This window comes from Protobothrops mucrosquamatus, unplaced genomic scaffold, assembly GCF_001527695.2.
Source record: "Protobothrops mucrosquamatus isolate PMUCROS unplaced genomic scaffold, P.Mucros_1.0 scaffold10, whole genome shotgun sequence".
Taxonomy (NCBI): Eukaryota; Metazoa; Chordata; class Lepidosauria; order Squamata; family Viperidae; genus Protobothrops; species Protobothrops mucrosquamatus.
The window spans coordinates 5,337,981-5,351,336 of record NW_015386397.1 but is presented as its reverse complement, the minus strand read 5'-3'; the positions used below and the strand labels follow the sequence as shown (position 1 = coordinate 5,351,336).

Sequence of the window (13,356 nt, the reverse complement as noted above, 5' to 3'; positions counted from 1 at the left end):
GGACTGGAGGCTAAAGCATATAAGGAACGGCTGCTGGAATTGGGTATGTCTAGTTTAATGAAGAGAAGGACGAGGGGGGACATGATAGCAGTGTTCCAATATCTCAGGGGCTGCCACAAAGAAGAGGGAGTCAAGCTATTTTCCAAGGCGCCTGAAGGCAGGACAAGAAGCAACGGGTGGAAACTAATCAAGGAGAGAAACAACCTAGAACTAAGGAGAAACTTCCTGACAGTTAGAACAATTAAGCAGTGGAACAACCTGCCTCCAGAAGTGGTGAATGCTCCAACACTGGAAGTTTTTAAGAAGAGACTGGACAGCCATTTGTCCGAAGTGGTATAGGGTTTCCTGCCTGAGCAGGGGGTTGGACTAGATGACCTCCAAGGTCCCTTCCAACTTTACTACTACTACTACTACTACTACTACTACTACTACTATTATTATTATTATTATTATTATTATTATTATTATTATCTGAGAGCCTCCATAAAGTTCTTTGTAACTTAGTTTATTCAAGGGTTAGAAATATATTACCTCTACTGCCTCCTTCCACTTCTGATTTTACATTTTCCTTATATGATCAGCTTAGCAGAAAAGGTATTATTTTTTTAGATCTGTTCCAGTACAAATTTCTACATCACTAACAAAGCACCAGGAAAGCTAGAAACTTTGGGATTTGGCCAAATGCATGCATACTCTTGTATGTTGTTCTCTAAAATACAGATAAATACTTTCTTGAGTCAAATCAGCAGACTGTGAATTCTAGTCCCACCTTAGATATGAAAGCCGGCTGGGTGACTTTGGGCAGTCACCCTCAGCCTAAAACACCAGGCTCAGCCAACAAGCAGGTCAGTCAGTTGCTGGTGTAACCAATGGATCAACACTCAGTTGACCTCCACTCCCCAAAAACAGACCTGCACTAGTAGGCAAAATGCTAGGAAGAAAAAAAATCTATGTGCTTTTCTTGACAGCAAGGTAGAAGTGGTTTGCCACTTACTTTAACAAGGATGTTTTTCCAACATCCCAGTCTAACCCACAGCCCTGGTGATTTCCAATGCAAATATTAGCCATCTCTGGTTTTACTTAGTTTTTTTTAACTAGTCAAAGATGATTGGGTGCTCCTGTGTAGCTCCTACTGAGCTCATTCCTGATCAGGTGGCCCTTTATGGTAATGTTTTTTTAATAATATCCTTTAGGTCAGGGTGTCAAACTGCCGGCCCACGGGCCGGATGCATCATGCAGAAGCCACGCCCACCCCATTGCCGGCAATGGCAAAACTGTCCTGATTCGTTGCGCGATGTCATGTGACATCATGAGTTTGACATGTCTGCTTTAGGTCATGTTCCACTTTAATTAACCAGAGAAAGTGATTATGCCATTTGGATTTTCTGTCACATGTGCCAAATATCTTGGGTCAGCATTGCCTAGATGATAATTTTTCATCTCTTTGTGTGGGTATCTGTGTGGATATATGTATCTCTGCCGCCATTCAAAGTCTGCTTTCCATCTTCATATGAATGAGTAATTTTTCTCAGTGGGTTATATAGTATTCAGGTTTGGATAATACATTATCCATTTGATTAACAATGTAAATCTGAGTTGCAAATCAATTTTGTGTGTTTTGTACACAAGGGCAGAACACCAGTTATCATAGGGGACACAAAGGAAGTAATGGAGAAAGGTGGCTTGTATTCTTTATGCTCAACTTATTCATAGAGAGAAAGTTTTTGAATGTGGAGGCTTTACTTTTTGTCCCATAATTCTTGGCTGATTCCCTGTTCCCACCTCTCTAGAATTGTTGATGGCATTGAAGATGACAGTGGAGCATCAGAGACACAAACATTTAGTTTTAATGTGGAACAAGCCCAGCAGACTTTGGTGCAGGATCCTATGATAACAGGTAACCTAGACAACTGAAGAGAGGTTCTTTACAGGTTCTTTACAGATCAAAGCTACTTATACATTAACCATCATTACTCATTAAAAAATATTGTAGATTATTACTTATCTCCTCTGAACTCAAAAGAGGATCACCATGGCTCATTTTCAAATAATCAGATTTAAATTAGTCATCTCTTTTTAAAAAATAATTTTATTTAAAATTTTAATTACAATAGTAAGAGATAATGCAAACTGAAAAAGGGAAGAAAGGGAAGAAAAAAATGCATGAATACAAAAAAGAAATAGAAAGGGAGGGATAGAGAAAACAATCCTAAGAAAGCAATTTCCCAATGTCATCATTGTAAATATTAATAATTTCACTATCTCTTCACCTCCTCTTAATTAACAGATAAAAAACACATATACTGTATAAGCAAATCAATAGAAATGTCTCCTCTAATCCAAAGGTCAGCAAAAAGATCAACCAGAGCTTTAAAATAATAATAATTATTAACAAATTTATTTGCCACCCATCTCATGCTTCAAGGCAACTAAATAATAACATCAACACATACAAAACTCACCATTCCCTATCTCTATTCCTCACTGTAAGCAAATTCACATTTAGAAGGCATAAAGTGGTCCCAAGTATCCTAGTGTGAACAAAAGACTAAAATTTAATATGATAAAGAGGGACAATTTATCCTTTTAAGAGAAAAAGCTCAAAAATATCCCTTACTTCAAATGGAAAAACAATTAGATGCAAAGCCAATTTAAGTGCTATGAAATTAGGATAAAATAACTGTAGGGAAATAGGGTTAAACACCATGTTAACTGTAAGCAAATCAATAAACAACATGCTTCTATTGCAGATATCAGCAGTCCAAAGAAAATCATTTCCAATAACATGTCCATTCAAATAAATATTCTATAAATATTTATATTTATACTTTATTAATTAATTAATTAATTTTATATTTATTTTAATCTGATTATTTAATATACTTATATTCTATAAATATTCTACATTTAGAAGGCATAAAGTAATCCCAATAGTACAGGGGTCCCCAAGCCCTGGTCCGGGGATCGGTACTGGGCTGCAGCATTCCAGCAACCGAGCTGCACAAACAAGCAAAACCCTATCCGCGGGATGCAGGCAAAACACAAAACCACGCGCCCCCCCCCAGTCCGCAGAAAAACCTCTCTCCACATAACCGGTCCCTGGTGCCCAAAAGGTTGGGGACCTCTGTCCTAGTATAAACAAAAGACTGAAATTTGACATGAGAGGAAAGGATAATTTCCTCTTTAAAGAGAACAAACTCACAAAAATTCTTTACTTCAAATGAAAGGACAGCTATTGTAGATACAAAGCCAATTTAAATGCTATCAGAATAGGATGCATAAAGTAACTTAGAGAAAAAACGTTTAAACAGTAACTATAAGCAGATCCCATTATTTTTATAATCCAGATGCCAACAAATCAATATGCCCCATTTCAATCCTGATCAGATAAACTAAATTTGTGTTCCTTCTTTTTACATAAAATGATGTTACTCATTAATCCATTCAGATGATTATTAATTTTTGTTTCAAATTTCTTCAAAACTTTAAATAGACTAGCAAAACAAATATTCTAATTGCCGTGATTGTCAATTGTATTTCATTCTTAATTTTTAAGGCATCCAATGTTTTTTAATGTCCAATGACAAATTCTTGTTTAAATTTTTGTTCATATTGTTCTCAAAACTTTGTTGCATATCTTTTTCTGAAGCATTTTCTATAGGGAATAGACTGTTCCCAAGAAGACATAACACAGTTGATACTATTGATTCAGTGTCCTGATGCAGTTCTCCAAACACTGTTATAAGTTGCTTGTCTTTTTATGTCTCCAATATCAAAAACAGTTTCCCTTTCCTATAAAAATGCATTTATTCTTTAAAAGTAATTTCAAAGTCTTAATATTCAAAATCCAATGTTTTCTGAGACTTTCATTGTTCAAAAGTTTCAATCTTGTCCTGCTTTTTGCCGTTTATTTTAAATTTTTAAAGATTACAAAGATATATCTCATATATTAATTAGAGATTGAAGGCACTCACCTGGTGTTTCCAAACTTGTCATTTTGAAAGTTCATAACTTCTTTAAAGCAATTAACAGGCAATTTCCAAAAATGATTAGCAAGAGAACTGCGAAAATAGAGTCCTTTAAAAGGCTACATTCGAGGCTGGAGTAAATATAGCAAGTTCTCTCTCCTCCTGGTTATCCCATGTCTTGCAAGTGTCCTCAAAACAAACAACTGTATGGAACATAGCTTGGGTGATCCATGGATCTCTCTTCATCCAGAGAAGGTTGAAGTAGTGATCTACTCATTAGCTCCCTGTTCTTAGTTGCAAATGTTGGCTCCACTATTTACAGAGCCATCTTCAGCATGCCTTTCTTCCCTGGATTGAACTAGTCATTCTAATTCTATGTAGCTGTATTTTAGTACTTTACTCGTAAAGGCTCAGTGTAATGTTGGGATACCATTTTGCAAAACTGTTGCATGTTGCATCTCAAAATGGGCAATAGTATACAGTACATGAACCTACATGCAAAGGACAGGATATTACTATAATGAAGAAATGTTGTACAGTATATATTTTAGACAAGTTCAGATTAAAAAAATATAAACTGAGATATGAACAAATAATTTGATTGTATTTTTTTTTGCTTTTCCTTTTCCTGGTGAGGACCCATTAGAAACTCCTCAATTAAATAAATTGAACTAATTAAAAAACTACAGTTAATAACTTTGGAAACAGCCTAATTATTAAAATATCCTTAAAATATGGAACATTTCTGGACTAGGTTTTTAATATGCTTTTGTCCTAGCTCAATCATAGAATTTTAATTGAACTTATAAATAAATAAATAATAACTTTATTACGGTCATAGACCAGCAATAGACATCACTTTTTGCAATATATTAAGAAAAAATAAATAAAATAAAAATAGTACTGACATTAATACTAAATAATAACATCTCTGTTAAGAAAATACATGTTCTCAAAATGTTGGGGTCACTCCTAATTTACGTGAGTGGAAAGCCGATAAGTGTATGAGTAAATATAATGTTCCAAAAATTATTAGAGATATCTCCAAAAAATTGGCACAAGTTGACGGCTATATATCTGTAACCAATTTTTTTCTTGTGGACATTGCCGCAACACAGTATTTTGCCATTGCATGCATGATAGAAGGGTTTGAGTCCTGGAGGAGAAAGCCTACATAAAAATTGTCTGCCCTCCCTGGCAATCTCTCTAATAAGGGGAGAATATATGGTGACCTATAAACTTGGTATAACTCACGGTACAATAAAACATGTGAGATGTCTTTGAATTCTCCTTTACCACATATAGATACCCGTTCTGCCATTGGTGTTCTCTTATACCTGCCTTGGAGGAGTGCTGAGGGAAGAATGTTAAATCTGTCTCTGAAGAAAGCTATTCTTTGTTTTGGGAAGGTCAGATCATTCAGATATCTTGCCGATTCCTACACACCCTGTTTGATTCTACCCCTACTGTGGCAAGGCAACCTATTTAGTTCTTCTTGGAACTCCATGTCCTTCATTCTATTGAATACTACTTGCTTTCCTTGGTCAAAGCCTAGGGACATTAAGAATACCGAAGAGAGCCCATAAGAGCCCAGTTTATGATCTATAGCCTGCTTCCAGGGGGAGGGGAAGTTGTCAGTCCCTCTGGAAAGAAATGCATTTTAAGCCACTGGAAGTTTTTAAGAAGAAACTGGACAGCCATTTGTCTGAAATGGTATAGGGTTTCCTGCCTGAGCAGGGAGTTGTACTAGATGACCTCCAAGGTCCCTTCCAACTTTATCATTATTATTATTATTATTATTATTATTATTATTATCATCATCATCATCATCATCATCATCATCATCATCATCATCATCATCATCATCATCATCATCATCTTCCAGGCTCTTACCTGGATTTTCTAATTGAGCTAAGAAAACATAATTTCCTTTTTAAATCTCCCACATTTTTCCAATCATCCTTCTTTTTTATTATTAACTTTTTCCATTCCCAATCCCCTAAGAAGAAAAAGACAAATTGTCTATAGAGATAATTTTGATTAGCAATGCTAAGATCCCCAAATCTGGAAACATCCATGTTTTGATAAGGGTATTAGCAAATTTAGAGTGGGGTGACACTTGGTTTGCATCTTTTTTTTTTCTATCTAAAATTTGGCCTCCAACGTTTTCAGGAAGCATAATACTGATCTTATATTGACATCAGAGGTGAGGAGTATGGGTGGATATACTTGGCCCTAAAAGTCCATGACCACAGTCTCGATTTAGTCTCTACAAATATGAAAAATCATCTTACTGAAAAGCAGCAATTTGTCATCAAATTATGATGTGTAATCTTGAAGGTAGAGTGGACAGGAGAACAAAACTGGAACTGGATGGACAATGGGTTACCTGAATCTGGCTGATTTCAAATATTTTCATCATTGCTTTACAAATTTGATAAAACAGAAAACAATAGGTAACTGAAGACTTTCTATTTGTTTGGAAAGGGAGAAACCAAAGGACACTGGACGACCAGTTGGCGGCTGTGGCCAGGGGGGCGTTTTACCGGGTACGCCTGGTGCACCAGTTGCGGCCTTTTCTAGACCGGGATGCCTTGCGCACAGTCACTCATGCTCTTGTCACCTCCCGCCTGGACTACTGTAATGCTCTCTACATGGGGCTCCCCTTGAGGAGCACTCGGAGGCTCCAGTTGGTCCAGNGCAGGACTGGCCTAGGGGTATTTTAAAGGGGTTTTAAATTAAATTTTTAGTAGAAGCGGCCAAATTTGAATAGTTATTTTTAATCTTTTTTAAATTTTGTATTGTACTGTACCATTGTTTTAAACTGGCTGTAAGCCGCCCTGAGTCCTCCGGGAGAAGGGCGGGGTATAAATTTAATAAAATCAAAAATCAAATCAAAATCAAATATACAGCCAATTGTACTTTGCTTACTCAGATAGTTCTCTATGTTTGCTGCTATTGTAAACAACAAAAAAGAGAAGAAAAATTATAATCATATTTAAAAATACAATAGTACAAGTTAAAGACTGTTAATTTTAATATTAAAAATGAGGGATAACTAGAAAGCCAGATTTGTTCTACATATTTGTTAATATCCTTACAAAACAAATGCAGATGAAACTGAATCTAAACTTACTGCAGTAAATATGTGACCAAAACCTTTTGGATCTTATACAAAATGTGAATTGGAGAACTATTTTTGTCAAATAGCTTTCATTAATGATGATTATAAATGAACTATTCATGTAGAAAATAAATTTATTTAAAAAATCACATAATCCAATTTTCTATTACATAGCCACAAACCTCCATCAATGTTTACCCATTAATTAGACTTCAACCTAGTCACTGTAGATGGCAATAGCCAAAAATAGTTCTCTTTCTCTTCCTTTTGTATGTCTGGAACTCACTGATACTGGTCAGTAACTCTTTATGACAGGTCTCATAGAAAAATAATACTTCTATTTCCATGTTTACTTTTATTTAAGCACCAAAGCCTTTTGATCAGCATCATCTGATCTATCAGATCTATCAAAGGGCATCTGGTTGATGAAATTATATATTTTAAGAAATAAATTTATTATTTGCATAATATTTTTATAGTATATTAATATATTTTACTATCTCCTTGTGATTATGTTCTTCCACATAATTTGAATATTCCCCTGGTTGTTCAATCTTGCCTTCCTGTCAGTTGCTTTGTGAAAGTTATGTCAAATTCCAGGCCCTGGAATGAACTGTTTTGATTTAAATAGCAGACCAGGAAAAATCTCATATATCCTGTTGTATATTTTGGTGAGAAAAGGTTTTAATGAATGATTTTGTTTTGGCTTTCTAAATGATTGTTGTTAAATTAAATAGAAAAATAATAACCAAAATTGCAGTGGGCAATGTTGTCAGATGACGTATCTGTTATATAACCTGCTTGCTAATTGGCACTAATAGACCATTGATGTTTCTAGAACTAGATGTCAGTTGGAACACAAGAAGCTTGAGCAATGTCTTTTCAATGGCTGAATGGCACTGGCAGATTTTATGTTTAAATGAGCATTGATGGATAGTGCTAATTGATAGCAATTATCTCATATGTTCAAGATGGGGTTGGAGAGCAATGGCTTGAAGATAGCTAATAAAATAATCGGGAGTCTATTTCACAATTTTCTAGTGTAGCTGTAGAAGGATAAATTATTTATATTCTTTATTTTAGGGATGTTATTTTGCAAACTAGTGCTGCTGAACTCTTGACTAGCATAGTTGAATTCTTTATACTTCTAGTCAGTCCCCAAAAATTGCAAAATAAATACATGGGTATATCAAATAATATACCAAATTGAAATGATAAAAATTTTAAACTGAACTACTGTGCGTAATAAGGAAAACTATGAATGTGTGATCTATGAGTCTATATTCAGCCTATCTTTTAGGTCTTCAATATTGATGAGCATCTTCAATAGCCCTAGTTTCTCTTTCTAGGTTCTTTACCTTTAAATGGGATTTAGATTAAATTGTCCTTGAAACAGAAGAAGTCATCAGGCAGAAGGTTACCTTCTAAAATATAGGATATAATGCCAAGTTAACTTATCATTTCCTACCAGAAGAAATGGGGAATATAAATAACAGTACTTCATTATAAGCTAAATTTGCTTTCCCCTAACTGATGCTCTCTAAATATATTGGTCTTCTGCTGCTAAGAGTGCAAGCATGATTTTGACTCTTCCTCATTAAAAAAGTGAAAGCAAGGTATGCAGTTTGACTTGCTTGCTTGACATTTTTATAGTATGTATTTGTTTATTAAATTTTTATGCCGCCCATCTCCCCTATAAGATTACTTTGTGCAATAAGTTATAAAATATATAGAAAAATGTATAGATGGATTGTGAAATTCAACTTTTCTTTGCAAATGTTTGATATTCTGTCCAGCCTGTACTAGTTTTTTGCTGCTGGAGGAGGCTCACGTAACTGAAAGTTCTTCTATCTATGTTCCACCCAAATATCAATTTTTCATCAGAAATGAAACTGGTTCTGTAACATTCTCTTCCTCTTCCCTGCATGGAGATTTAGATTTTGTATATTCCTGTAAATTCCCTCCAAAGCTGACATGATGCCATCCCCCCTCCCCCCCAAAAACCAGGCTTATCTTCTTTATAAGCATTATGTTTTCTTGGGGCATTATTGTTTTTATTTAAAAAGAATTAGTTATATATACAACACAGCATAAAACACAACATAACATATAACAATATACGAACTATGCTTAGACATCCATTACAGTATAAAGAAGGAAATCCAGGGATCTACTTTTAGTTCTTTGTTCAAAGCTGACCTGCTTGAAATATGTCCAGTTCAAGCCCAGAAGAGAAGCAAGAAGAACCTTCAAGTTGTCTATTGGTAGTCAGCAGACACTTTGGTCACTGGGGCACAGTATTTTGCATTATGTGAGACATAATGCAATGGGAGATATGTTGTATTTCAGTATAAATGATATCTGACCCTCATCTTTTGGTTTTCTTGTTTAGGTTATATATTTCTTTTTTAGCAATACATAAATAGTATGAATCTAATATTAGAGATAGCTTAAAAACCAACCTGTGAAAATTTACAATTACATCCCTCATTCCTTTGAATTTTCTCACAGGGACAGGACCAACCAATCTTGTGTTAGCTACAGAAACTGACGAGGTAAAGCAGAACATCAGAAAGCTGAATCAAGAGGTAAGACACAAGTCTTAATTTGTGGACAGGGTCAATAGGGCTCCATTCTAAAATCTGTTTATTACATCAGAACTTTGCTGTAAAAAGTATAAAATTACATGTGAAATGAAAATACTTCTGAATATGTGTAAAGTGCATTTACCTTGCAATCTGAGGAATTTGATATATATACATTACACATTACAGAAGTTAACTGAATTGCCAGTTGACTATTAGTTTAATACTCATGATATGAGAGCAAGTTCTATCAACTAGAATACAGTAGAATACAGTAGGTCAGTTGAATATAGAAAGGCAAGCAAAGAATAATAGAATAACAGATTTGGAGAGGAACTTTGGAGGTCTTCTAGCCCAACCTCCTATTCAGGCAGGAGACCCTATACCATTTCAGAAAAATGACTATCCAATCTCTTCTTTAAAATATCCAGTGATATAGCACCCACAACTTCTGGAGACATGTCATTCCATTGATTAATTGTTCTCACTGTCAGGAAATTTCTCCTTAGTTCTAGGTTAGATCTCTCCTTGATAAGTTTCCATCTAATACTTCTTGTCCTGCCCTCAGGTGTTTTGGAGAATAGGTTGACCCCCTCTTCTCTATGACAGCCTTTAAATATTAGAAAACTACTATCACTTTTAGTCCTTCTCTTCGTTAAAGTAGACATAACCAATTCCTGCAACCATTCATCATATGTTTTAGCCTCCAGACCTCTAATCATCTTTGTTGTTCTTTTATGCACGCTTTCTAGGGTCTCAAAATCTTTTTTGTATCATGCTAACCAAAACTGGATACAGTATTCCAAATGTGGTCTTACCAAAGCAGTATAAACACTTCATGTGATCTTAATACTATCTCGCTGTTGATGTAGCTTACAACCACATTGGCTTTTTAGCAGCTGTAGCACACTCCTGGCTCATACTTAAGTAGTTTACCACTAGGACATCTAGATCCCTCTCACAGTTCCTGCTGTTGAGCTAAGTATTACCTCTTCTATACCTGGGCATTTGGTTTTTCTTGACTAAGTGTACAATCTTACTTTTCTCACCACTGAATTACATTTTGTTAGATAGGATCCAGTTCAAGATTGTCAAGATCTTCTGGATCTTCTGGATCTTGAGCCTATCTTCTAAAGGGTTAGCTCTTCCCTCCAGCTTGGTATCATCTACAAATGTCTATCCTTCCTCTAAAATGTTTATGAAGATGTTGAAGAGTACTGGAGCTATGACAGAACCTTGGGTATTTCATTGCATGCTTCCCTCCATGTAGATGTAGTTCCATTGAGGACTACACATTGAGTGTTGTTAGTGACCCAGGTATGAATCTGTCTGATGGTGATGCTGTCTATCCCACGTATTTTTATCTTACCAAGGTTGTGGTCCACATTGCCAAATGCAGTATTGAAGTCCAAGTGTACTATGCCCACAGCATTTTGTTGGTCCAGTAATTTGACAAAGAATGCAATGAAGTTTGTCTGGCATGATCTGTTTTTGACAAACTATGTTGGCTTCTAGTAATAGTTTTGCTTGTTTCTAGGAATTTGCAGGTTCATTGCTTGATTATTTTTTCAAGGGTCTTCCCAAGTATAGATGTCAGGCTGATTGGTATATAATTTCCTGGATCTAGTCCCCCCCCTTTTTTTTTTTTTTTGAAGATTGGAACCATGTCACCTCTGTTCCAGTCCTCTGGTAGTTCTCTGGTGCTCCAGGATCTTTAACAGATTTGGTTCAGTAGTTCTGAGAATGTGTCTACCAGCACCTTCAGAATTCTGGAATATGATCTATTTGGTCCTGGTGATTTGTATTCATCTAGAGTGGACAGGTTTTGTCTTACCATTTTCCTTGCTTATTTTTAAGATGCAGATAGATCAGTGCTCCAACAGAGATAGATAACCAATAAACTAAGCAAAAACAAGCAGTTTTTGCTACTGCTGCTTTTTGACATCTGCCACCTGAGACTGTTGCCTCAAGGCTGGCCCTGATCTGAGTTCTTCCTCCTCCTTCCCACTCACTTGATGCCTGAAGCTGTGGAAAAAATAAATGCTCCCCAAAGATTACTCCTTGTGTCCAACTCCTTGTTTTTTTTATCAGTTGTATTTTTCTTTTCTGCCCTGGCAGGATGAAGAAAGATGAGAGTGTAAATTGCATAGACAGCCCCTGTGTTGGCGTTTCTGACTGTGGGTGTAAGAGTTTAAGTTAAAATTTAATTTAAAATTTAAATTTGGTGACAATTACCTAGCAACAGAGCCTGCCCATTCCTTTTTTTCTCCCATCATTTTCTAAGTTGCCTTTGTGTTCTGCATTCTATGGAAAAACTCAGATTATCGAGGGATCTCCACATCTCCACCAGGCCTTACTTTCTAGGGTTCCTTCATGGGGGTCCTTTTGTTCATAATTGCCTTATAGACACCAGAACAGAGGATGACATAAATAGAAATCCAAGTCTAGATTTCAATAATCACATAACTTTAAAATGTGACTGATTTACTGTGTGAGTCCTTTACTGGACTTTGAACATGAAGATTATCATTGGTGCTGGTTGCTTCACAACACTCCATTTCTTTTTCTCAGTTGATTGTCTTCCCCTATTTCTTATGCTGAGACTATTGCAGAGGATATCTGGGTGCAAGTGGCAAAATAAGGATGACCATTTTTTTTTATGCATTCAGCATCCCTAAATGTGAGAGGGGTTGTATGAATTGATTAGATCGAAGGCTTTAATATCATTGGCTGTTATTTAAAGTTGGTCCCTCTCAATTGATCAGGCTGCCATCTTCAAATATCATCAAGCAACATGAGGTGAAGGTAGCATTTAATTTTTGAACAGTTATGTACGGGTAACCTGTCATTAGTTTTGGAAGGAACTCTCCCACTCTGAAGAGAAATTAACTGAATGATTGGATTAGTATGGAAAGGGTCCTTGATACATGCTCAGAGGCATTTGTCTTTACTGTATAATCAATTAATCATTATATTTTTATTTCAAAATGGGAACTTTGGTTAAAATGGATAAGGATGCTGTCTGGGGTGGGTTTGATCACAAAAGGAAAGAAAGGAAGACAAGTGATGAAATCTGCCTCCCACTGAATTTTTTTTTAAAAAAGAAGTTTGGATGACAAAAAAACCAAATATCTATGGATATCTTTATTACAGTCACTAGCTATCAAATTAAATTATCAACATCATAAAAGAATAAAAAAACAAAGCACAGAAAGCCACAACATAGAGAGGAAAGCTTGGAGATTATCTAGAAGTACAGTAAAATTCCTCAAGATCTGAAACATTTCTAAGATTAATAGGAGTGCATGTGTCATTTGTTGCAGTACAATACAATAATTATGGATAGCAGGATACTGTATTAAAAATAGAATCTAAGTGAATAAATGACTAATAAAAATGTTTCAGGAATAAAATTCAGTACCAGAATTCTACATACTGAGTTTTATGCTATTAAGTGAATGTATAGAGATATGAGTTTCTGTATGTGTAAGTATGCATAAGTAAAATCTTATATTCAATGGTGATAAATAAGGTAGGACAGGAGGTAAGAGCTAGATGCACTGAAAGAGACATTGGAGAACAAAATAAAAATTTTAAATTTTAACATCCAGAAAAGAATCATAGAAGTATACTTTTTCTCAGCTTTTGAGTCATTAATCTTACTCCTAAGCTCAGCTGC

At 35.4% G+C, this 13,356-nt stretch overlaps 1 protein-coding gene across 1 annotated transcript in view; it reads left to right on the top strand.

Moving 5' to 3' along the window:
• The window catches only part of KCNH4 (potassium voltage-gated channel subfamily H member 4), a 58,381-nt gene that overhangs the window by 43,969 nt on the left and 1,056 nt on the right, over window positions 1–13,356 (top strand). Inside the window, exons 14-15 of the mRNA XM_029283038.1 lie at window positions 1,791–1,897; window positions 9,604–9,680. Of these exons, the coding sequence (XP_029138871.1) occupies window positions 1,791–1,897; window positions 9,604–9,680 (184 nt within the window). The remainder of the gene's footprint in view (window positions 1–1,790; window positions 1,898–9,603; window positions 9,681–13,356) is intronic.